Source organism: Plectrocnemia conspersa, unplaced genomic scaffold (genome assembly GCF_051122295.1).
Source record: "Plectrocnemia conspersa isolate PC_06_02 unplaced genomic scaffold, ASM5112229v1 ptg000011l, whole genome shotgun sequence".
Classification (NCBI taxonomy): domain Eukaryota; kingdom Metazoa; phylum Arthropoda; class Insecta; order Trichoptera; family Polycentropodidae; genus Plectrocnemia; species Plectrocnemia conspersa.
This window is the reverse complement of record NW_028277175.1, coordinates 4,502,452-4,528,268: the sequence shown is the minus strand read 5'-3', so window position 1 is coordinate 4,528,268 and position 25,817 is coordinate 4,502,452. Positions and strand designations below refer to the sequence as shown.

The window sequence follows — 25,817 nt, the reverse complement described above, 5'->3', positions numbered from 1 at the left end:
AACACTTTTTAAATAACTATTGGCAAGAAGGAAATAGATTTACTAAAAAATATCTATTCAAAAATAAATAAACGCAATTAAAATTTTGATGGTTATGTTATGGCTGATTCAATTCTACTATTTATTATATAAAAAATCAATTGCATTGCTAAACTTTTTTTTCGGATTTCATATTTTTTTAAGTAACTGCCCGCTTTGTCGAGAGACCGAAATATTTTTAATCGAACGTAGAACGAGACCATGCTATGCCTTTTTGTCATTGCTTATGCACGCTCACAAACGCATTTCCTACTCAGACCTGATGACGTCAAGCACACGCGGCTTCACAACATATTTTTTTTAATTCTACAAATAATAATATTAAGAAAATAATGATAGAAACATATCTATAAAAATTAAGCCTTAATTATTTTAAATAAAACATACATCTATAAAGATATAACACACAAAAATAATAAATTTAAAAATCTAAGTGCCTAGCAATCCGGGCATTTTAGTCCATTATGTATTTGACAAACAGCTCTGTAACAAACCAAACACGATACCTACAAAAGTTACACATATGTCTTCGTTCAATTATACGAGTACTATTGGGCGAAGACTATGTAGGAAAATCTTCGGGGGCAAAAGTCTTCATGAATAATTCTATCGCTGACTTTTACGGTTTATGCTGATAAACGTTCTCCTGTCTTCAAATACAATTTTTTTACTAAATCTACCGATAGCAGGCGTATAAAATAATTTCGACGGCATCGATCGTTGATTCGATTCATCAGAATCATTACATCTTTCGGCCATCGCTATAAATATTATTTAAACTAAAGTTAGTTTATATTAAAATTATTTAACAAAAAAAAATATTAACTCGAAAAATAATTGAGAAGCGCAGGAATGTTCTACGCTTCGACGTAACTCTCCCGACGACAAGCAAACAAATACTGACGCACTATTGAAACACCGTCTGATGCGTACTTCAGAGCGATTTAGAGCATTAGGAACCTTGCCCTAGCTCTTTCGCTCTGTCACACGCATTTGTGCATCTCGCTCGCACACATACAATAATATTATATTATATACACACCCATCTCTCTTGCGAAATTCTCTAACAAAGTAGTATAACATGGGCCCGTGAAGGTTAAGAAAAGTATTTAAAAAGTTATAAAGTTTATCAAAAGTATATCTAAGTTAAAAGTTATAGAGGTTATCAGTTGATCATGATATAGTAAAGATTAAAGGATTTCATGATGGTTAAATAATCCAAGCGAATGCTTTTAAATTTATTTTATTTACACCATTTCAAACATTTTTGCGGATTGTGTTTAATTGTCGGTGTTTTCAATAGTCTATCAATTCACTTGTCACTGTGGAAAATTGTGTTCAACTGTCGTGCGTTAAACAATCGCGTGTTTTCTTGTCACGTGTTCAGTTGTCTGGCTTATCTTAATTAGTGGTAAGAATGTGAGGGGGGGATATTTTTACATCTTGCCCCATTTTAAAAGTCACAATACACATTTTTTATGTTTACTTACTAAAATCGCATTGTATTATGGTATTAATTTATTTTTTAAATCGCTGAAATGCCCGTGAAAAAATATTGAATAAAATATTTTTTCTATGCGATTATTTTCATCACTTTTATATGCAATGGCAGCACTGATCCAAGTGTCAAAATCTTTTCTCAAGTTATAGGTTATGTGTCACTCATTAACATAACACTAATGAACTATTCTGTGTTAAAATTCGTATTCTAAACACATACTAAACATTTTTTAGCATAATTTATTATTAAATAAAATGTTTAATCTGTCAAAGAAAACTGTAGTAAAATTATTAAATGAATTTGGTGAGCACTTTGAAATTATCATTTAATTATACACAATCTTTCAGATTACTAATTCTGTAATACATTCACAGTGTATCAACACCGTCAAAATTCACAACGGTTCTTCGGATCGACTTCCACTTTGCTTAAAAGCGCTCAAAATTTCATCAATGAACACAATACTTCAGACGGAGACGTCCCATATGGTGTTATGGGACAACCTACATGTCACACACATCCTCATATGGTGAAACCAGGTGAATTAGTGCCAGGGTTAACGGCAAATGAATTCAAAAATAGGAGGCAAGAGCTGATGAAGAGATTGATACAATCTGTTCCTAAAGACAACCGAAGCAATGGTCATACTGTGAGTATTTTTAAAAATAATGCATGTGTTTTATTAATTAATAATGTGATTCATTCATAGGTGATAGTACCTTCAGCATCAAAACAATACATGTCGGACAAAATTCCGTTTATATTCAGACAAAATTCTGATTTTTATTATTTGACTGGATGCCAAGAACCCGATTCTGTGTTAATCATGACCAGTCTTCCCGGTAGTGAGACGTTACATAAGGTACTAATAAACTCAATTATGAACATCAATCTTATTTAGATAAATACATTTTTTTTTAATTTAGACGGTGCTACTAATACGCGGTAAAGACGAGCATTCCGAGCTTTGGGACGGACCTCGTACATCCATAGATGATGCGACTCAAATGTTCCGCATTGATGTTGCACTTCCTTATACAGAATTAGTTCCGTATTTAAGCAAGTAAGTCTTAAAACTTATGTTTATAAGAATTATTTATTAATTTGAGCGGTATCGCCATACATGTATGCGTGGTTTTGAGGTACCTTAGATATTAATATATTTATATATATAACTGAAGAAATAAATAAAAAACATTATATTTATATAATATTTTTTTTAATTTGTTTTAATGTAAATTATTTCTATAGAAAAAATAGTAATAAATTAAAAATACGAAATAAATGAACATATTAAAAAATATTGAGAGCCTCTGTATTGACATAAAAAAAATCCATAAAAGTCGAATAATATATAAAAAAAATGTATAATAAATGCAATATAAAATAATAATAAATAAATAACGACAGAAATAATTATGGATATATACAGAAAATTAACTCACTACTCAAAGGGCTAATGTTGTTGTTTATAGATATCTATCAGACCACAAAAGCGATCAACTTTGGTACTCGCCGAGTTCGCCGACTCATTTTGAAGTTGATTCTTCGATCAAAACAATACTGAAAAATGCCAATTCGAATCCGCCGTATTGTCCAAGACGCATATTAGCTACGCAGCGTTTGATTAAGAGTTCTGCCGAAGCTCATTTGATGCTGGAATCGTGTAAAGTCGGAAGCGCAGCGGTTAACAATGCCATGTCCTGCACGACTCCTGGTAAGTTATTCTCTATTATGTATCTTTTCTGCCACTTTTACTTCACTCGACTCTAAATTGTTTAATATTTATTTCAGGTATTAGCGAGCATGATATACATACATCAATAGACTATTGGTGCAGGAGATCTGGTGCAGAGCATCTTGCTTTTCCACCAGTAGTTGGCGGAGGACCCAGAGCCACCGCAATTCATTACATACACGACAATCAAATCCTTTCGGAAGGAGAACTTGTACTAGTCGATTCTGGTATATAAAGTATAAAAAATATATTATAATCAACTCTTAATTCTAATGAAGATTTAATTTAAATTAGGATGCCAAAGATACTATTACAATTCGGACATAACAAGAACATGGCCCGTCTCCGGTAAATTTACAAAACCCCAAGCCATACTTTACGATATAATACACAGGGTTCAATCAGCGTTGTTCGAAGTAATCAAGGATCAAACCGTCACTCTAGACATGCTGTTTGACGCAATGTGTCATTATCTCGGCACATATTTGAGAGAGGAGGGCATTATTCCAAAGTCAACATCTGATTCAGAAATAACTACTGTTAGTATCTTATTTAATTTTAATATCAATACATATTTGCATACTATTATAATATTATATTTCAATTATAGTTGGCGTTTAATCTGTGTCCGCATCACGTGTCTCATTACCTCGGCATGGACGTACACGACACTCCACAGGTTTCGCGTAGTATCCGGATAAGACCAGGAATGGTTATAACAATCGAACCTGGTGAGTTTCAATCGTTACTTACTTATTGTTATATATAATAATTTAATATTACTTATTTATTTCAGGTATTTATATACATCCGAAGAATAATACAGTTCCCGAAGAGTTTAGAGGAATAGGTGTTAGGATTGAAGATGACGTTTTAATTACTAATGGAGAGCCATTAGTGCTTACAGAGACATGCATGAAAGACAGGCTTGACATTGAAGCTATCGTCGGCACAAAAAGTCTACCTTAATTGAATATTAGATATAAGATAATAATGTAAATGATTCTCTCAAATTTAGTGTAATATATCAAGTACTTTTATTTTAAATTGTGTATTATTTAAAAATAAAAATATACAGACAGACAATGATGATTTTAAAAATTGTATAAACATTGCGACAATATATCTAATAAGTGACGAATGAATTGCAATTATCTAAGTGTCATTATTAAATGGTTTTAAAATTATGTAAAAACTATGAATACAAGCTATTAATGAAAATGCCAGTTGTAGCATGTTTATTTTACTAAATTACCATGATAATGGATGAAAAAAGAGAGTTCTTTAATTCCCTGAATCCAAGTGGATTACCACAGCATAAACTAACTCTTAATGTGCATCCACAAAATCTGTAAATAGAGTTGTCTTAGGTTTATAACATATATTATTGAACTCATTAGAAATACTTATTTGTGACGAAAGACTGTTTTTTTTTAGCTCAAGTTGGAGTCAGGAGACAAGTCCTAAGACGGAGTCAATTGGTGATGAAGTCTTGTGAACATTTCGTTGAACGAATTGGAAATAAGGCTCACTTAGACCAATAGCCATATAAAATTCCACCTATGTATGTAAAACTATTGTAATGAATCAAAAATTATCTACCATGTGGTCTTTTGTAGATAACTATTAGATTAGATTTTGATGATAACTATTATCACTTTCGAGGTTCAATGCGAACCATTTCTAAATCTTTATTAGATAAGGATTTTACAGCCCGTTTGTAAAGAAGGTAGGCTTTGTAGAATATGTTGTGTTGTTTTAGAAAGTAAATAACAAACGCAATACATCTTTAAGTCAATCTCTTTATAATATTAATCCAACTTAAATGATTTACCACAAAGAAGAGGAAAAGAAATATTATTAAGAAAGTCAGAGATTACATCAATGGATATGTTCTGGCCTAATGCCAGTTTTAAGATAAAACATGTGGCATATTCTATAGGTTAAGAAGTATCTTAATGTATAAAAAAAATTATCAATATTTGAATTAAAAGAAACGACGCAGACTCAGACAGATAGATAGATACACTAAGAAAATTAAGTTTTTAGTCTCTATAAAAAAAAATTGTTTGAGATATGAATATCATTTTAGAAACCTGACAATATTTATATTAAATTAAATACAAAATGTATGATTTTTTACATATTGGATTCGAATGTAGTTAGATCTGTGAAGTGGTCTAAAACCTCAATGCAAGCATGAGCAATAAAAGAATATTACAAACTACTTTTACAAATATAGTTGAAATAAGTAATTAATCATACTCAAGTTCAAATAAAACGTGTAATTAAGGTCAACTTCAGTGTACTGTGTACATTCAAACTATTTTCCTGTGAATAGGGATGTAATGAAAAAAAATCGATTTTTTTTATCAGAATAATTTATTTTATTAGCGCAAAAAACATTCTACGATCTTAAAATGTTTAAATAAGGCGTTGGAATAGTTTATTCGTTGGGTTCGATGACCCATTCTTGGGCGGCTGGCTTCCATGCGACGAGTTCTTCGTCTTTGAACCAGAGAGCGATCTCCTTGTTGGCTGATTCGACGGAGTCTGATCCGTGGATGATGTTGCGGCCGACTTGAATGCACAAGTCCCCTCTGATGGTGCCCGGAGCTGAGTCGGCCGGGTTGGTAGCGCCCAGCATGACCCTGCCGGTCTTCACGGCATTCAAACCCTCCCAAACCATGGGTACGACTGGGCCGGAGTTCATGTATTTCACCAAACCAGGGAAGAAAGCCCTGGAGGAGAGATCGGCGTAGTGCTGCTGCAAGAGTCCCTCCGACGCCCACATGAACTTCATGGCGACCAGCTTGAAGCCCTTGGCTTCGAAGCGCTTGATGATCGTGCCGACGATGCCGCGTTGAACGCCATCGGGCTTGATCATCAAGAAGGTCCTTTCAGTGTCTGGCATGATTGCTTGAGAGATGAAGCGCAGCAGCAGAGACAGCAGTCCTATCATGCACCGACGGACGTAAAGTGCCGGTAGTGACGTAGGTGACCACGCGCTCACGATCGATTATGGCCACCCTTTGGCTTCAAATCCAATTAGGGGTTGTTGCACCCCCTAAATTCTAAAATATTCAAATGTCAAAATGACGTTTCGGTTTTATTTTTAAATTTCTAAAAAGACGAAAAAGGCGCAAAAACAAATAAACTTTTCCATCATTTTAATAAATAAAACCATTTAAATTATAAATATAATCAACCTGAATGCTTGAAAAATCACCTTATTACTATTAATATACAAATATATATTATATATTAGTAAATTATTGTTTAAAAACGAATAACATTGTTCAGTATTACCCCGTTAAAGATAAAATAATAAATAAATCTTTAAAGGCACTTGAATAAATAATCATAAGTTATAAAATATAGTTTATTACAATTATTCATTTTACGTTTCCATCCATATAATTTTGTAGAGTAATTAAGTGGATATTTGTAAATATTTTAATTTAGCTCTTACAATTTGTACTGCGTTATTATAGCCAAATTACAGGTGGCAAATCACGCAGCACCTACACGTCATACTTACAAATTTATTTCACCGTAATACTGACATCTTACGCAGTAATATTGTTCTAAAAAAATAAATACTGATAAGCTACTCACTTTTAGAGTAATCAATAAGATTTCAGTTTATGTGAACCCAAAGACCAATATCCTGGTTAAATTATTTGTTGCATTGTGAATGAGTTGTGTAATGTGCTGCCGGTGACTAATCAATTAAGATCAAATAAATTTTACTAGATCTTTTATCGGAACGGAATGCGTTCCGTTCATAGAAAAAAATACGGGAACGATGTGTCCGGTCCGTTCCAGCCCTACTACAATAATTTATTATTACCGATCTTCAATGTAATGTCTTTGCCTATTTTGTTACAAAAAAATTGAACAAGTTTGCTGTAAGTTATTGAATAATTTTTATATCAAAATTTAAATAAATATTATTAAATTCATGGTTTATCAATGCCAATCATCTGTACACATCACAAATGTTTTTATTACCTGTGTTCCTGATTAAAGACTCGGCCTCACGGAAAGCGGTCTGTCTAAATTTATTAAAATAAAAATAAATTTATTAATATAAAAATATTAATTATGAAAAATACAAACTTTTTACGAAGTTTGAAATAGGTAAAAAATACATTAGTTATTTTTAAATTTTCAAAATACGTGTCTTCAATTTTAAACCTATAATATGATCAACTGACATAAACGTAGTTTTGAGTTATACTATTTATATACAAAATGGTGTAATATAAATTATGACAATTCCAACGCTATTTTATATAAGTTACCTTTAATACATATTTTACTTTCTTCCCTCTAGGAAAAATTGGCGTGCTTCTATACCAGCGGAAAATTTGTTAAATAGCCTAATGCTCTCGAAGAATGAACCTTATCCCTCGTGGTAAGGCTATCTATACGGAGCTTCGAATGACCTGTGAAACTCAACATATTCCCATGAAAACGTTTATTTATTCAAATGATCGCCCGACGGCTTACAATAAATACTATCGAGTGAGATCGCAGTTGCATGACCAGTCGCTACGATTGTCGGACGACTATTTTGGTATACAGGGCGCGATTTAGGTTCAAGCTCAGCCGTCGACCGCAACAATTATATTGATTATATTCCAAATAAGTCAGAACAAAACACATTTTTTAAATTCTTAACCGTAAATCTTTAATTAATTTTAAAGCACGGCTAAATCTATTTGTAATCTTTTTTGTTTAATAATAAGTAAAAAATGAGATTTGTACAAAAAATTATATAAATGTTTTTACAGCAAAAACAAATTTATGTTATAAATAGTATCATTTTATAATTTGTTTATTTGCCACGAAAGGTGACGGATGGCAATTAGGCTCAGATTGAGCCACTGCAGTAGTATTTTATTTAAGATTTGAAGTTACATGTTATTTATATAAATGAGTGAGTGAATGGCTCGCACCGGCCGTGCGAGCCCGCCGCACAGTGTACGATTTGACCAATCTAGCTGGACAAAACTCAGAATCAGACGTATAGGATTTTAAATGGTCTCAAATTACAATTTAGAGATGTGGCAGCAAATAAAAAACAATTTTGTTAATTCTACTAAATTTATTTGGATTTTAACAAAGTTTTTATGTGAGCAAAATGTTTTATGCTGCTTTTCTTAGGCAGTTTCCGTAACAAATAAATGTAAGGATCAGACGACATTAATAAATATTTAAATAAATCATAATTTGTGCGAACACGAGAAGTTTTTAATGTGTGACCTAATTTGACCTTTCTGATTTCTTTGTTTTGCCCTTTAAAGCCTCTTCAGACATTTGTTCTATTATTTCTGCTCCGTGTATCAGGATCTCGTGTTTCCAAACAATATTGCTTAAATTTGTCCGGGTCCATTTTATAGCTAGACGCTATGACTGTAAGAATAGTAGATAAATTAAATTTTCTTTGATACTGGTGATACGAGCCGTTACTTTAAAATCGTGAAAAACGCCCTTGCGGTGCTCCCATCGTTGCTCGTACCAAAATCTGGTTTAACTTTGTCTACTATGAGACTGATTTCTTTGAATTTACCCTTTATTTCATCCTTCTTCTTCTTCAGCATACATTTGCACAGTGAAATTGTTTGCAATAAATAAAGCCAACGCTTCTTCCGGGGTGTAAGACCGTTGGTATTTTTTCACGCTAATTTATCTCCGAGCTTTTTTATAACCAGTAGCTCGTTTTGGTAAAACTGTAGATACTTCCTCCATTAAATTAGCAGCGTCTCATTTTCCACTGGCTCGCACACTTAATTGTGCAGCAAAAAATAGCTGTGCATCGTTATATTTTTCCAATTGAACTTTGCGCTTTTTCGTTTTTGTACAACTATCTTCAAAACGCTTTTTCGGTCTACCAATACTGAAACTTGGTTTCAGTGACTATTCGTGGAACATATAAAACACTAATTCTTAATTTAACCATTTTTCATAGACACTTAAAAATAAGTCTAATCGTACGAAGCCATTTCACACGAATCTTCTCACATTCTTTTTTCAGAAAGGTCCATAGGGGCTTCTCCTGATCTTGTGTAAGGAGCAAATCAACAAATCTTGACTTTACAAACATAATAACTTTGTTTAATCTGCCTTTGGAAGGGATAGAACGCCAAAAGTCAAATAATGACTTTCGTGAAATTTTGGCACTTATAATGAAACAAATTAAAAATCTTTAGAATCGCACATAATCGCACAAAATAATTATGTTCTTAAAAAACTATAATGATGCGAGAATACGTTTAGAGCTTTGTCATGCCTTGACTCAACTTGACTACATACTTTAAGACCATCCAAAGTTAATTTTTGTGTTTTTTTTGTTATTTTGAAAATGGTATATTTTAAGACAGTATTCCTAAGTATTCACGAATATTTTGGTGGATTAAAATGCAATGATAGATTGATAATTACCTCTAGTTGAAGAATCCATCACTAAAAAGTACTTAAATCACACAAAACACAGTAAGCCAAGCACAAACGTCAATGTTCACAGCTGCACTAAGCGGCTAATCGCGGCTACCTAGATCCAAAACGGTAACTTTGCCCATTTTTATTGAAGGGATTGCGACTCAAAAACTGTTTTGGAGTACGTTACCGGTTGTAGGGAACATTCAAGGGTATTATAATATTAAAAAAAAGCAATATCTGAACATTATAATTTTAGACTTTTGTCCACCTAGATTAGTCAAATCGTATACTGTGCGCCGAGTCGCCAAGACACGCTAGTGTTATTAGAGTACCGCCAAGTTTTGGCAATTATAAAATTTTTAATAATTAAATTTTTGCACTCTTTTACAAAGAGAATATATTCTCTGTTTTTATTTTATTTATTCCATTATTATTATTTCTATACAAAATTACGAGCTCGTTACATCGAGTTTGTTGTGAAAGAAATGTCAAATTTCCTAGCGTCTATCAAACTTGTTTTGAACTGTTTAATGTAGTTTTTAACCCAAAAAACGTATATAAAATGTCCAATCTTCAGCTTGAGTCCATGTGTAGAACTTGCTTGAACGAAAACGGTGATTTGGATCTCTTTTCTTCGTATAGTATCGAAAATGCAAACTATCCAGCCGAAACCACTATAATGGAAATGATTGCCGCTTGTTCGCAAATTACGGTAAACTAATTCTGAATCAACAGTATCAGTCAGTTTATTAAAAAGAATCTCATGTTATATAATATTAATTTCAGATACAAGACGATGACGGCTTGCCGAAAAAGATGTGCAATTTATGTGCCAATAGAGCTGCCGAATCGTATTCATTTAGACACCAAACTCTTCAATCAGACGCTTTATTAAAAAGACTATTGAATATCGATAACGATATTATACAAGAAAATATTTCGTCTAATGATTTATCAAAATCTTTGGATCAATCGGATATAGGTTGATATTTTTTTTATTATAATTATTTATACTAATTTTATTATCATGTTGTGTTATATATATTTTAGATCATAACAAGCAAGATGACGATGGCAAAGAAATATCTAGCACTGAGACTAACATAGATAATAGTTTCAATTTTGACGAAAATATTGATAAAGTTGATCTTAAATTAGAGGAGAATCTCAGTGATAATATAAATTTACAAGAAAAGGTTGACTGTAATAGTACATTTGACGATATATTGATAAAATCAAGTGATTCGGTAGAGAAGAAATTGAATGGTAAAAGAAAACATCGCCGTATAAAACAATCTAAAAAAAAGGTTAAGAAGATAATTATAGAGGAAGATATCATAGAAAATAAAGTTGAAGTTATTGAAATTGCGGAAAGCGATGAAGTTAAGAATGATGTATTAGAGACTGATGATCCAGAAACCTTAATGGTTTTTATAATATATAATTCATTATTTAAATTATTTAAGAGCTATTACTATACTAAGATTTAAATTTTAGATATCTACTTCATCTTTGAATGAAGACTCGGACGATAATGATAATGTTACAAAAATTAAAAAACGATCTACGAAAGAGTGTTATCCCCGTAAGTATTTTATATTAAAACACGGAGGAGTATGTTGTGTCTTGAGACAATTTTAATTGTTTTATTTTTATAGCCTTATACGAAAATCCCGATAAACCGCAAGTTTGCAGCGTTTGCCAAATGAAATGTCCAAATGTTTCTTCTCTCACAAAACACAGATCAAACGCTCATGGTGCTAAAAAATATCAATGCCTTATTTGTGGTAATAAAATATTTTATCTATATACATATGTACATACATATCGTCAGGTTTTATTTTAAACTAACAATATACTTGAGTAATTTACATATATTGTATTTCTATTTATATATAATTTGAATTAATAAATCCTCAGGCAATGGCTTAACAACGACGAGAGGTCTCCGAATACATATGCGATTACACACAGGCGAGAAACCAGAAGTTTGCGTCACATGTGGAAAGGCATTCTCTGATCCTAGAACGCTCAAGTTAATACATAATAATTTTATCAATACATATAAAGTATCTAATCTTATTAATATTTTAGGAGTCATGAACGAATCCACACCGGTCAACATCCTTTTCCGTGTTCAATGTGCAGTAAAAGATTTCCAGCTCGACTTTCGTTGACTCTGCATCTTAGATCTCACACTGGTGAAAAGCCATACAAATGCACACAATGCGATAAATCATACGCTCAACCAAACTCGCTACAAATTCACATGAGAACTCACACCGGCGTCAAGCCGTATCCATGCGATAAATGTAATAAAGCCTTCACCAACAACACGGCTCTATCCACCCACAAGTTGATACACAGCGGAGTTAAGAATTATCAATGCACCGTGTGCGGGATCAGGATGGCGAGATCCGGAGAGTTGACAGTACATTTAAGGACTCATTCTGGTGAACGTCCGTTCGTTTGCCGGGTGTGCAGTAAAGCGTTTACAAACAGTAGCGCTTTACGAGCTCACATGTTGGCTCACACCGGTACGTATTATTAAAATATAAAAATAACGTGCTATGTATAATGAATGAAGTTAGTCACGAGTTGAATTGTGTTTTTAAACTTTGCTAAATTTATTTATCATTTATTCATAGGTACTACTATTTTATTCATTGTCATTGTGTATAATATTAATATGAATATAATTTAACAGGTGAGAAAAATTTCATGTGCACCGTTTGCGGTAAGAGTGTAGCCAGAGCCATGGAACTGCAAGTACATATGAGGAGTCATACGGGCGAACGGCGATATTGTTGTCCGCATTGCGATCAGCGCTTCTCAACCAGCAGCAATATGAGATTACATATGAGAAAACATACTGGTATATTCTTTATTATTTAATATGATTAGAATTTTTCTCATTAACATGTTTAAAATTTCAAATGCAGGGATATTTCAATTTCTTCCACTGGTGCAAAGGTTGGCCAGTCAATAATCGTTTTTTTTTTAATATTTCGATTTCATGAAGATTCATAATATATCTGACCAAGCTCAAGTTCATTCCCTGTTTAGAATCCACGTTAAAAGCAATAAAATCGTGCCGTCACAGTAACGTTCGGTTACCTAGTGTTCATATTAAGAATTTTTAAAACAATATTACAACTTACAATAAGTGAGAATCGAATGAAGCATATCTAAACCGAATTTTTACCAATAAGAAGGAGCAAAAAAACAATTATTTCTTCTCAGAAGTCAAAAATCCGCGTCAAAAGCAATAAAATCGTGACGTCTCAGTAAAAACTCACTTATCTAGCATTCATATTAAAACTTTTTATAACAATATTAAGACTTACAATAAGTAAGAATTTAATTTAGTCGCAGTGGAAATGCTCGTTTATAAAGCGTTCATATTACGATTTACAATGAATAAGTCTCGAATGAAACACACTAAACCAAATTTTTACCAACAGGAGGGTGCAAAAAATAATTATCCCTTCTCAGACGATTTTATTGCTTTTGACGTGAATTTTTGACTTCTGAGAAGTGATAATTGTTTTTGTGCCCTCCTATTGACCAAAATTCGGTTTGTATATACCTATATCAGAAGTCCAGTGGAAACGCTCGGTAACAAACGTTCCCACTACGACGACGTCGACACGATTTTATTGCTTTTGATGTGAATTTTTGACTTCTGAGAAGTGATAATTGTTTTTGTGCCCTTCTATTGAACAAAATTCGGTTTGAATATACTTTGACCAATACTCTTTTATTAAAAGCTCTTAGTAATATTAGTAAGGATAGCTTTCATATTTATAAAACAAAGTGCAGACAAACTATGGAGCAATATGCTAGATGCGACGTCTGTCTGTACTTCTTCCGCTTATTTGCGAGAGATGAGTTGGCTTAGTTTATATTTTGGATGAAAGTTCTAAAACTATAATTAGTTTTAAAGCTTTTATCCTTAGGTTAGGTTTGGGTTTAAACAGAAAATGTACGTTTCACAACTCAAATAGAGTTTCATAGACATTTTAGAGCAGCATATAATAGCACTTATCAGTTAAATTACATTTTCGCAAGTAGAAATATATATCTACTGGTGAAAATATATATATATATATATATATATATATATATATATATATATATATATATATATATATAATTTTATTGAAAAATACACATTCACTGTATCATTTATACATCGCGTGTGAATAAATAATAATAAGTACCTAAATGTATATACTACTACGTATGAAAATGTTGAAATTATATAATTTTACTAGCACTTGCCAGATAAATTATATTTACACTACTCAAAATGTATTTTAAAAATTATTTTCGGAATAGATTTTTTTGAGGGATAACTTTAGAATTTCTGGTTTAGAATCAAGGACGTCATTTCAGATTTTTCAAGAGGGGAATTTAATGCTCTCAAAATATATTGACTAAATATTGAGTTGAATTTTTAGCGCCAAAACTCCAATGGGCGCAGATCAGTGAAGATGATAGACGAGCTCTCCGTAAATAATACAACTGTATGTTATTCAGATGACTGGTTAATGACCTTTATTTATTTTAATCGCTCCATATTTATACTAAATATTTAATACAATACACGTGTACTAATGATAATTAATTATTAATGAGAAACACGTATAAATAATTAATTTGTAACATGTGTATAAAAAATTAATTCGTTGTTGCTATGCGAGCTTGTATCATAAAACTTGTTGGCTCCGACAGTAATTTAATTTATTTAAATACGTAGATGTAAAACCAAAACTTTTTAAGTTGAGAACCATGGATAACAAATCACACGTCCAAGTTTTGAGTGGTTGGTACAGACTGGTCAAAAAATTGTTTCCAAAATCCATCAATGGATTAACAGATTTTACGACGAATTTTAGTAATTTGACAATTCCAGGTAAAATTTTTCCGTAATATATTGATAGAAGTATCTCTGAGTAACTAATGAAATAAAAAACTGGAAATTTTATAAACAAATCAATTAAAATAGCTTTAGAAAATAGAAAATATATTGGGCAAGACATAGATGCCTTTGGACTGCAATGGTAAAACCATTTTGGGCATGACATAATATGCCTTTGGACTTCTAGAGGTTAACCCCTTCGTGTCCGTCATGCCCGAGTTAAATCGGAAATTTGTATTTTGTTAATTCTCATCCCAAAAATTATCATTGCCGTTTTTTGTTTAAAATTAAAATTTTACGAATATTTTTAAATGTTTTACAACCCCTGCATAGGAAAAGGTGGGTCCGTGCAAGAAGTTTTCAAGTAATTTTTAAAAAAATTCTGTGACCAGGAAGTTGTTAGTGAAGATGTTCTACTGCCTAAAGAATTATAACATAACACTAGATTATTTTACTTTTTATAGGCGAAAAACCGTTTGCATGCGAAATATGCAACAGAAAATTTGCTGATTCTCACGTGCTCAGAAACCACATAAGAACTCATACCGGAGAACGTCCTTACACGTGTAACACATGTGGAAACTCATTCGCACAACACGCTTCTCTCAGAACACATTTGAATACACATCATAAAGGTAAAAATATTTTATATTCAAAATATGTTTTTAATTTTAAAAAGCCAATATATCGGCTTAGTGTTTTTTGCTGTTCTACAAAAGTCAATATATTGGCTCTATGGTATTATTATAAGGACAACCGAAAAATTTGTTTTTGATCTTTGATTTTTTAAAACGAATTGTTTATGCATTATTGTTAGACAGTGCCTTAAAAAAAATCCGAAGATTTACCTTACACAAAAGCACAAACAATTTGTTTTATGGAACAAAGTATTTATTTTAATGCACATATCTCTCAAAATAATTCCATGTTATAGTAATATTTAATATTTAATTGATGAACAACGACTTTGACCTTAAGGCCGAAAAAGCATTTTTGACCATTTCCTCCTTTCACACAGCAAATTATTTATTTATATATTAATTGGTTTATGCTTAAATGACTGATTTACCAAAAAATCCCGAGAGTATCACCTATTTATAATCGATCATTGTTTCAGCAAACAAGAAAGCAAGCGCTGTATGTAAAGTTAAGAAAGAGAATCAACACTCTGATAAGCAAACTCAGCAATATGTGAATATGGACGACATCAGCTTATCCAGAATCTTGACTACGACAACTAACGTCGATCGTAACATAGACTTGCAATGCATGCCGATGGATATCTCCGACACTCAAACGCAGACTTACAATTTACCGATGAGCAACATGGATCAAATGATGGAAGAAAATATTGAATTTATACCTTCGTGTCCTTCCACTTCTACTCAATAGCGTATTTACATTATCAACGTACTGTGATATTAATTTAACACATTGTATTGCTAGCAATAAAAACAGTATTTGATGTTTGTATAAATTTATTTATTCTATTATTTAATAAGTACATTATTACGATTAAGTAATCAAGTGTTTCGTAACCATAAGAAAAGAGCATAGTAATGACGGAAATTTTGAGCAAATGATTCACACGTTTGGATAATAGCTCTTTTAAAATTAAGCTTAATAAATTAGATTAATTATATAAAAAGCATCGGAATACAATCAATATTTATATCTAGGAAAAATATGTTGATTATAAATAATATATAGTAAGTACACGATTTACAGGAGATATTGTTTTTTTCGTTTACCCATTTTTTGTATAAAAAATATCCTAATATGAAGTACTATTAATTTAATATCCCTTCATTCTCCAAACGTATCCGGCAACATTCACTACTAAAATATCTATATTTGCTACAATCAGTCAATTTTTACCTTGTATCATTTTCCACATTACACAATTTCGATGGAATGCTAAAGACTGTCTTGATTAAGAAGAAAAAAATGCTGACGGCACTATGTTGTTTCATTACAGTGAACACTAGATTAAAAAACGATAGTAGTTTAATTTCAAATGTTATCATTAAGCGTCGCATTATCAAGGGGGTATTTGCTATTATAATAATCGTAAAGTATAAATGTTTATCATATGTAAAATATAAATATGGAACACATAAAATTCGTTTAAAAAATTAAGCACATCTAGTTTTAAGTAGTCGTCATGCGTACGTTTCCCGGAAACGCTTTTGTATATGATGGTATGCGTTGACAACTCGGTTTTGTAGCCCTTTGCGTCCGGCCATCTCGCACGTTGGTGGCAAAAGAGGAGGAACAGGTGCTGGAAGAGGCTCCATAGCGACGCTGTCGTCTGGGTGGCAAAAGAAAGCGATGGAATGACGACCCCTGGCTCTCGCATAAGACTGTTCCGGAACGACAACTCTATGCAACTGGAAAATAAAGTATTAAATTATCATGGATTAGTTTTCAAAAAATATTTAAATGCATAAGTAGTTATACAGAATTGATACAGAAAAAAAACTAAAACTTACAAGAGCTGGAAGACGATCTTGAGTCCAAGCGGCTAAGAGTTCGCCAGTGTTGACCAAAAGAGCGCCCGGCAAATGACCGACTCGTTGCCAATTTACACTTCCGTTCAACTTGACCTAAAAAACAAATTAAAATTAACACTTGCATAAAAAATGGCATATATACATATTTTTTACGATTTTTACCTCCAAGCCACCTTCGCAGTCTTGAGCCAACAGAGTAAATGTACCATAATCGCAATGTGCTCCACAACGAATATAGTCTCCATGGCAAGATTCAGGAGGATAAAGAAATCCGTTTAATTTTCCGTTAGGGGCTTTACGTTCGTCGCTGGGAGGAATGGGTGGATAATAGAGTAAACGGAGAGTAGTTTGATTCTCGTTGCGACCGTTCATCATAGATTGATGCCTCTCGATAAAGTATGTGGGAGATAATTCTGTACAAGGATTAGAAGAATAAATAAATATTTATAGTATAATATAATATATCAATTCTTGCAGATTATTTATAATATGTCTAATATTAAAATATTCTGTAAGGTTTAGTTCATATCATAAATACCAAGAGCAACGGCGAGAGCTTTTAACAATAAGCTACTGAGATTAGTAAAATCGCCGACAAGTGTTTTAACATTCTGTCCAAATTCCGGTATGATCTCCACTTCCGGAAGCTCGTTCTCATTTAAGGTGGTAATATTGAACGAATGACGTAGTTCCTGTTATTAAATAATAAAATATAAAATTAAATTTTCATCAAAGATAAATCGTCAATCGAAAACGTACCATAGTTTTGCCGTCAAATCTCTCCATTCCCGGCTTAACATAACCATGATTGGTGGAAGGTGTTCGCAAGAAGCGAGATTGGGTGTCTTCGGGTAGGGCGCAAAAGTCGTCCAAACAATGATACGCAGCCTTCAACTAAAATTAATTTTATTGTGAACACAAAAATATATTTTATATAAATATTATTTATATTTGATATGAACCTTATCATCGCTTATTCCGTGATTAACTAACAAAGCGAGTCCTTTCTCACTCAACGCCTTGTACAACTGGGCTCCTACACGTTTCACCACCGATTTCATAGGACATGTTTCAGTTCCTGAAAAAATATAAAATAAAATAATTAGTATTGTTACTTCATATCAAACTAAAGCAATTATATTTTTTATGATTAAATTTCACGTGATGAATAAATGTAATATATCTGTAACCATTAAAAACAATAAATACTTAGATAAGGTAAAACCAGAACTAATTCCAGTTAATTGATTAGCAATATTAATTCTTAGATATCGCTTATCTTTCACGCAGTATAATAATATACAACGTGTACTAACAATAAAAGATTAATCGCAAAAAATATTTGTAAAATTAAAATTTCACATAAGCGAATATTTTAATTTTCGAGGAATTAAACCAAAATTGGCAGCGTTTAATTATTATCGGCTTGACATACATAATTCTTATTAAGAAATAAATTGAGACAAAGGATCTATTTATTATTTAACCTTGACTATCCTATGATGTATACTGACTGTACATATATGTCATTTATTATGTGAATATTTATATAAATAGGTCGAATAATATGTGACAAAAATAAATATTCCATCAAAAAATCAGTGTTGCTCTGCACGGAAGTGACGTTTTTCTAGTTTTTAACCCTTATAATTTTGGAACTAAAATATTATGAATTGAAAAAAATATAAGGTACTCAGAATTTAATATGTTCAAACAAAACCTAACATAAACGTATTATTCATTATATCATTATATTCGTTTAGGTTAGGTTTTGGTTTGAACATCATAAATTCAGAAACGCGTCAAATAATAAAACAAATTAAACTGTCAAATATGGGATATTAATAATTAGCAAGTAGTAAATATTATAGCGATGCTGAATTAAAAATAAACAAAGATTGAGTCTCATGAAGTCTGGTTTTATGAGATTCACTATAACCTCAAAATGTCGAGAAAGTAATATAAATCAAAATTAAGAATAAATAATGATTGAAAAAAAGCAACTACTTTTAGAGAAATGTATTTTTAAAATAAAATAATCTTCCCTGTTTTTTAACTGCTGAATATTTTAATTTTGATTTCTCTTAATTGAATACTGTTTTAATTTTGCCATTTATATACAATACCGTGGTATTTCTAGAAAAACTATTTAATATAATAGCTAACGTTTCTAAAACTGTTATACGTATAATAAATTATTGTCGTAAAAATGTTTTTATTGTATTTTACATATCAGGGATACGACAATAATTAGCAATAAAAACTGCTATTTAAACTGTATTAAAAAAATGAAATGGCACTTATTTGAAACATTGCGGAATTTTAATGAGAACGCAAGATTTAATATCTAGAATCATTTATGTTTGAGTTTATTATTAAATATTTATATTTTCCATTATTTCTTATGGATATTACGCTAAACATTAAATTTAATATACCGTAATAATGTCTGAAAATTAAATATTAAAAAAAAACAGTGGCGTCATAAAAACAACTCGATAAAGTAATCGATCACAAGACCAAAAGGTAACCTCTGATAAATTATTAGTTAATTTAGTCTTTTAAACTAATTTTACAAGATGCATTTAGTGAAGAAACCATAAATAAACGGAACATGTCGAATCAGAACGGTGACAAAACAGAACCATGATACTCCTCAAAGTGTTAACAGTTGATGAGTCGCCCTACAACTATTTTTTTAAACAAAATTCGCTAATTGAGTGTAGGATTTAGCAATAACTGATCAGAGGTTACTGAAAATTTATTATTTCTATTGATCATTTAGTTATATTTACGGACCATTTATTTTATTTTACTGATCAAAAGCTGAGTTATTTACTTATCAAATAATTAGATGCCAGTATAAAATAAATTATAAATCTATTTTTTTAACATGTTCTGGATTGTCATTGTTCTATTTTGTAACAGTTCTGTTTCTTCCGGTTACAGATCATCTATGCATTGTTTTTAATCTTACATTCCTGTGATGTACACTGAGTGTACATGACACTTTATTATGAAAAAAGCTCAAAAATATGCATATTGATATTTTAGGTATTCATATTGAGTTTGGTTTTGAAAATCGTAAAATTATGGTAAATTGTTCGGTATCTATCTGGAAATGTAACATTTTGAATTCCATACGTTAATTTCATAACGCTCTTGTGTTTAAAATTGCTGCTAATGAGAGCAAAAAATCTGATTATCAGTGATTATTTTTTGGATGCATTCTATGATCAACTTTTTACTATAATACTCTTCAAAGTCTGGAATATTATTATGAAATAATAAAAAAAAAACATATTGATCTTCGCAGAAAGAAGCAACTCTTTTTGAACAGCAAAGATTAAACTATGTTGATTGACTATTATTATGCTAAATATAAGAACTACGGTAATAAAAAAAATAGTGTATATTTGTATTTTTGGAACTAGGTAGGAGGATAATATTTTTTGCTAGTTCAAATGTGCTAATAATCTAATTGTCCTCAACCTTAATCTATGTTTTAAAAAGAGCATGGCTTTCCTTTCACTTCATAATTTTTAGCACTGTTTTTTGTTATATTATACAATACATTTATTTCTCAAAGATACACAAACACACGTGGATTGTTGAATCTGTGACGTCTGTAAGTCCACCACCTGAATCGACTTTGAACGTCATCGAATGACTTTAACACCTGGCCATAACTCACTGTGTCCGATCTATCGGAGACCTTCCGTGACCCTAGTCGTCCACCTCGACTACTTTCCATCTCCACAGACGTCTTGGCGTGTTTCCTTCTTTTCGCGTATTTTTCGCACTCAAGGCTGAGCGCGACTATTTCGGACGCCTGCCATCGCCGATTGACTCTGCTCAAAAGTCACATTTGACATGCTCGCGCGCGATGAATGAATGAGATTATGCACAGATTGAGAAGCTCAGGTAGCCGATGCGCCGAGACGAATCTCTTGTGCATGGGGAAGTGTTGTGACGACCATGAAGTCCAAGGCGGCTGGTACATTGCCATCGAAAGAGCGACGACACGGCTAGCGGTCGGTAAACCGGACAATGTGCGGCGATTCGCATGTCAAAACACAGAATCTGCTCTGAAATACTAAACAGGGAATTCCAGCGAAGTGGAAGAACTGACCTAAGACACTAATAGAGCAGAAATGGTAGAACTGTGAGCTTTGTCAAGCGTTTAGTTACGGAACCCTTGCATATGTTGAAGAAATGAGTGCCTCAGAGAGTCGCGATTGCGTCCCTTTTCCTCGCCGTTGCGGCCAGGACGTCAGCGCTCTAGAACTCTCCTCTTAACGATCAATCCAGCTTATCAACGAGCTTGCAAAATCGTAAAGAAATCCAGTCAAGCGATGAAGGTGGGTCGCGATCATCATTAACCAGAGAACTCCCGTAAAATACGACAAGGCAATACATAACATTTAAGAACATTCGAAGTTATTTAGTATTACTATTTTTTACGCATTCAATATTTTATACAATACTTAATAGTACCCAAATCATCCCGGAAGAGTTTATGTGCAAACAAAGAGAAGCGATTTCCTTCTATATATTTTTATTATTGTTTATTGCGTAGAACAAAACAATCAGCGACGTTATGAATAATAATGTGTTTTATTTTTATGTCAACCATCAATGTAAGCATGTTCGCATAAAAATACAATTAAAATGACAACTTTACCTACAAATACAGAAACAAAATTAGTCCAAACGCAGGTTTATATCATTAGAAGTATAATACAACATAGTTTATTCTTTCTGTATATACTGTTTTAATTAAATAATAAATAACAATGTCAAAAACACAATAAACAACATTTAAAATATATAGGAACACATTCTTGATAGTCAGAGACGTCATTTAGGGGGAAGCAGCTGTTGGCATTTGCCACCCCTTGAATTTGGCCAGAAAATGTATGTCATTTAATGAAATGCTATAAATCGTAATGAAATCAAAACATTAAAAAAACGACCATTGACCAGCGAACTTTTAACCCCCCCCCCCTCCCCCAAGAAAAATCTGAAATTAATAATTCTTTGATTATAAACCAAAAATTCCTCAAAGATAATAAAAAAAAAACAGTTTCGAATCTCTACCAAAAATATTTGATAAAATATATTATTACAGTGAAATAATATCGGAATACATTTTCTCCGGTAGATGTATATTTTTACCAGTGAAAATATATTAATCTGGCAGATGCTAGTAAAATTATATGATTTTAACTTTTTTTGTAATATATACATTTATATAATTATCATTATTTATTTACATGAATTTTTCAGTGAAGTCATATTTTTTTTAGTTAAATCCAAATACATTTTCACCAGTTGATATACATGTATATTAACGAAAATATAATTTAACTGATACGCGCTAGTCTATGAAACTCAATTTGACCATTGCGAAAGGTCCATTTGCTGTTGAAACCCAAACCATCATAATGAAAGTTCTAAAACTAATTATAGTTTTAGAACATTCATTAGGTCAAGTCTTAAATACAAACTAAGCCAACTTAACTCTCTGGAAAAAATAAGCGGAAGTATAAGTACAGACATACTATATATTGCTCCATAGATATAGGTGTGTTTATCAAAGTTCAAATATTCAAACCGAAGTTTGGTCAATAGGAGGGTGCAACACTGCGACGACGCCGGCACGATTTTATTGCTTCTGACGTGGATTTTTGACTTCTGAGAAGGGATAATTGTTTTTTGCGCTCTCCTATTGGGCAAAATTCGGTTTATATGTTTCTCGTTTATTTTGTGATATTATTATAAGTCATAATATGACCGCTAGTTAACCGCGCGTTCCCACTGCAACGGCGCCGGCACGATTTAATTGCTTTTGACGTGGATTTTTGACTTCTGAGACGGGATAATTGTTTTTTTGCGCTCTCCTATTGATCAAAGTTCGGTTTAGATATGTTTCAATCGATTTTTACTTATTATAAAGTCTCAAATTGAACACTAATAACCGAGAATTTTCACTGCGACGGCACGATTTTATTGCTTTTGACGTGGATTTTAAATATAGCTTGAAATGCATGTCATTTAATGAAATACTATGAATTTTAATAAAAACGAAATATTAAAAAAACGACCACACTAGTCCTGAATTTACGTCAAAAGCAACAAAACCGAAACAGTGAACGTCCATGTAATTTTTCTAAGACACGTAATTTAATCTATAGCATATACTACTCCATTTTTCTCAAGAATAAGTGAACAAAAACAAATAGACGCAGAATCCACGCGATTGCTAATAAGAACAACTTTTTTTAAATAAATAATACAGTATTAATTTCATAAATAAATAAAGGCAAGTATTTTAATAAATAAAATAGTGAAAGAGGCGATAAGATAACAATATTTACTTACACATACCAGTTATTATAAATTAAACTAACTTACACATGGTTTAGAGATTTTCAGACAAAAAACAATTAATTTATTTAGCTAATTGTAAAATCATTATAAAAATATGTATTATTTCACTCGCGATTAACTTCATGCGTTACACACGGAACTGGGTGTTTATTATATTAATAACCAGATCAAAACTCTTGACACACGTGTAATATATATGCCATAATATAAGCACATTCCAATTACTTTTATCGCAATACCATATCAATGCACATCTGGAACCTTGTTCGTTGTTATCTGGGAGGTCGCAAAGTATGGGTTGCAAGATCTGAGGAACAATTTGCAGACCGTGACCGAGATTATGGAAAAATCTGATTTGAAAGCATACATTATATATATAAACTAGCAGTTTTTCCCACCCATTCACCCAGATGAGCAATGGACGCGTTTAAAATTTGGTAAAATGTGACTCAAGACGACCTTCTCGTAGACGCAAAAAAAACGTACAACTTTTCAACACGTTTGCCAATTCTCACATGTGCGGAATAGTAGATACAATAGATAGGCAAGTGCAACTAGCGTTGCTCACCGGCGGTAAATTATCAAAGTCATTAGACAAAGAACCTCGTTAACGTCGCGTTCTGGAAAACTCAATTGCGTTCGTGTTAACTCCAACAAATAGCGACCGCAGTCTATTTGTGCTGAACCGCAATTGTTGTTTTTTCTGAATGTGTATTAAAAACTAATACCGCTGAACGACAGACATGTACTATGTTACAAAAAAACAATTATTTTTGTCTTACTCCCCCGTGTAACGTTAAAAATACTAGATTTTTCCCATGCAGAGCAGTGGGTTAAGGTCGCAGAGAAATGGGGGGCGGAAACTAGGGTGAACCACATGTCAACAAATGCTTGACAATTTTCTTATCATTTGAATACAAACATCCACACGATTTCTTGTTGTCCTCTGCGTGGAATATTAGTCAATATTATATGATATATACCGGAAAGATTTTTCAAATGTATCACACCTGTTAAGTGAGTAAACTATACTAATGGGCGAAACATAACTTATATTAAATTTATTTTGCGTGTTAACAATGATATCACGCTTAGTTTTAATCAAAACACCAGTGACAATAAACCATTTTGATTTTTTATATTCGTGATCTTTTAAATATTTGATTAATTTAGAAAATGTTTCCAGTAGCTCTTTTATATTTTACACACTGGAATTAGACTACAATGAAATTATAGCAATAAAGCTATGGAAAATACAATAAATAATTACAACTAAAGGTTACGAATGAATACTTGTTAAATTAATAATGGGATATCCGATGCAGTTAGAGAATGCGTCCATCCGGCGTAAAAACCGCTATTGCAATCTAACCCTTGAATTAACGACCTTCGAAATGGACCATTTTCAGTCTCACTTATTCAAGGCGTGAAGATATTTCATTGATCGAATATGAAGCGATGCAATTGGCCAACCAACATCTGGATCCGTGATTCACCAGAGGCGTCTCGAATCAATAGTATAAAAAATCTGACACTTTATCACATCAAGCAATTCGAGACAAGGCAATCTTATGATTCAAAATAGCAGAGAATAAACACGAGAGACCTCAGCGGATTATCCAGAAGACATCACTTCTCCACCAGCGCTCAGTCTACGAAATACAACTCGACACTCTATGGTAAACTGTTATTGTCTATATCAAAATCAATAGTAATAAAAATGATCCATGATGAAAATATTGTTCAATTAAAAGACAATGAAGAGTACATAAAAGTAATATAATTTTTGGCTAAACAAAACATACAACAACATAAAAACTCAATAAACCCAATTTTAATAAGCTTCAAAAACAGGCCTAGAAACGACACGTTGCTATTGTTGTACGTATTCTTTATAATTATCGAATTTTCGCTAAGAGATGTATCGGAAACGGAGCTCAACAATAACGCAATTGGTTCTAAATTGACTCTGTCTCCCGTTCATCCGAGCTTATATGGAAGAAGAATTTTAATGAAGATTTATGACAAAATTAATTTTTATTTTAATAATTCTACATATTGATACATTTACACATTTCCTTTCATTTTGAATTCTTAAGAATCGAAGAAAAAAGATATAGGGCTCAAAACTACTCCCGTTAGTCGCAAAAACTTTAATACATCATATAGCCATATGGGTGTTTATAAAATTAATATTATTTACAATAATAAAGATATGTATACACATTTTGAGAAACTGCAAATGCGCTACCTTTGACGCAA

At 32.0% G+C, this 25,817-nt stretch overlaps 4 protein-coding genes across 4 annotated transcripts in view; 2 read left to right on the top strand and 2 right to left on the bottom strand.

Moving 5' to 3' along the window:
* Positions 1-1,631: 1,631 nt before the first annotated feature.
* LOC148229187 (xaa-Pro aminopeptidase 3-like) lies at positions 1,632-4,364 on the top strand. The gene is made up of 9 exons (XM_088198489.1): positions 1,632-1,843; positions 1,915-2,189; positions 2,250-2,402; positions 2,467-2,603; positions 3,016-3,257; positions 3,335-3,505; positions 3,573-3,817; positions 3,889-4,009; positions 4,075-4,364. The coding sequence occupies exons 1-9, from the start codon at positions 1,795-1,797 to the stop codon at positions 4,245-4,247; spliced, it is 1,566 nt and encodes a 521-aa protein (XP_088054615.1). The 5' UTR covers positions 1,632-1,794; the 3' UTR covers positions 4,248-4,364.
* Positions 4,365-5,641: 1,277 nt separating this feature from the next.
* On the bottom strand, positions 5,642-6,259 carry awd (nucleoside diphosphate kinase). Its single transcript, XM_088198587.1, has one exon. It carries the CDS (start codon positions 6,238-6,240, stop codon positions 5,725-5,727), a length of 516 nt encoding a protein of 171 aa, XP_088054713.1. The 5' UTR covers positions 6,241-6,259; the 3' UTR covers positions 5,642-5,724.
* A 3,939-nt stretch (positions 6,260-10,198) lies between these two features.
* LOC148229185 (uncharacterized) lies at positions 10,199-16,130 on the top strand. Its single transcript, XM_088198469.1, has 10 exons — positions 10,199-10,437; positions 10,512-10,707; positions 10,776-11,152; positions 11,223-11,310; positions 11,384-11,512; positions 11,646-11,760; positions 11,820-12,262; positions 12,433-12,600; positions 15,114-15,284; positions 15,767-16,130. Exons 1-10 carry the CDS (start codon positions 10,288-10,290, stop codon positions 16,039-16,041), a joined length of 2,112 nt encoding a protein of 703 aa, XP_088054595.1. The 5' UTR covers positions 10,199-10,287; the 3' UTR covers positions 16,042-16,130.
* The window catches only part of LOC148229184 (uncharacterized), a 23,387-nt gene continuing 13,679 nt past the window's right edge, over positions 16,110-25,817 (bottom strand). The window contains exons 2-7 of the mRNA XM_088198551.1: positions 18,125-18,240; positions 17,922-18,056; positions 17,701-17,854; positions 17,325-17,575; positions 17,142-17,255; positions 16,110-17,039 (exon numbers count right to left, since the gene is read on the bottom strand). Of these exons, the coding sequence (XP_088054677.1) occupies positions 16,812-17,039; positions 17,142-17,255; positions 17,325-17,575; positions 17,701-17,854; positions 17,922-18,056; positions 18,125-18,240 (998 nt within the window). The 3' untranslated portion in view covers positions 16,110-16,811. The remainder of the gene's footprint in view (positions 17,040-17,141; positions 17,256-17,324; positions 17,576-17,700; positions 17,855-17,921; positions 18,057-18,124; positions 18,241-25,817) is intronic.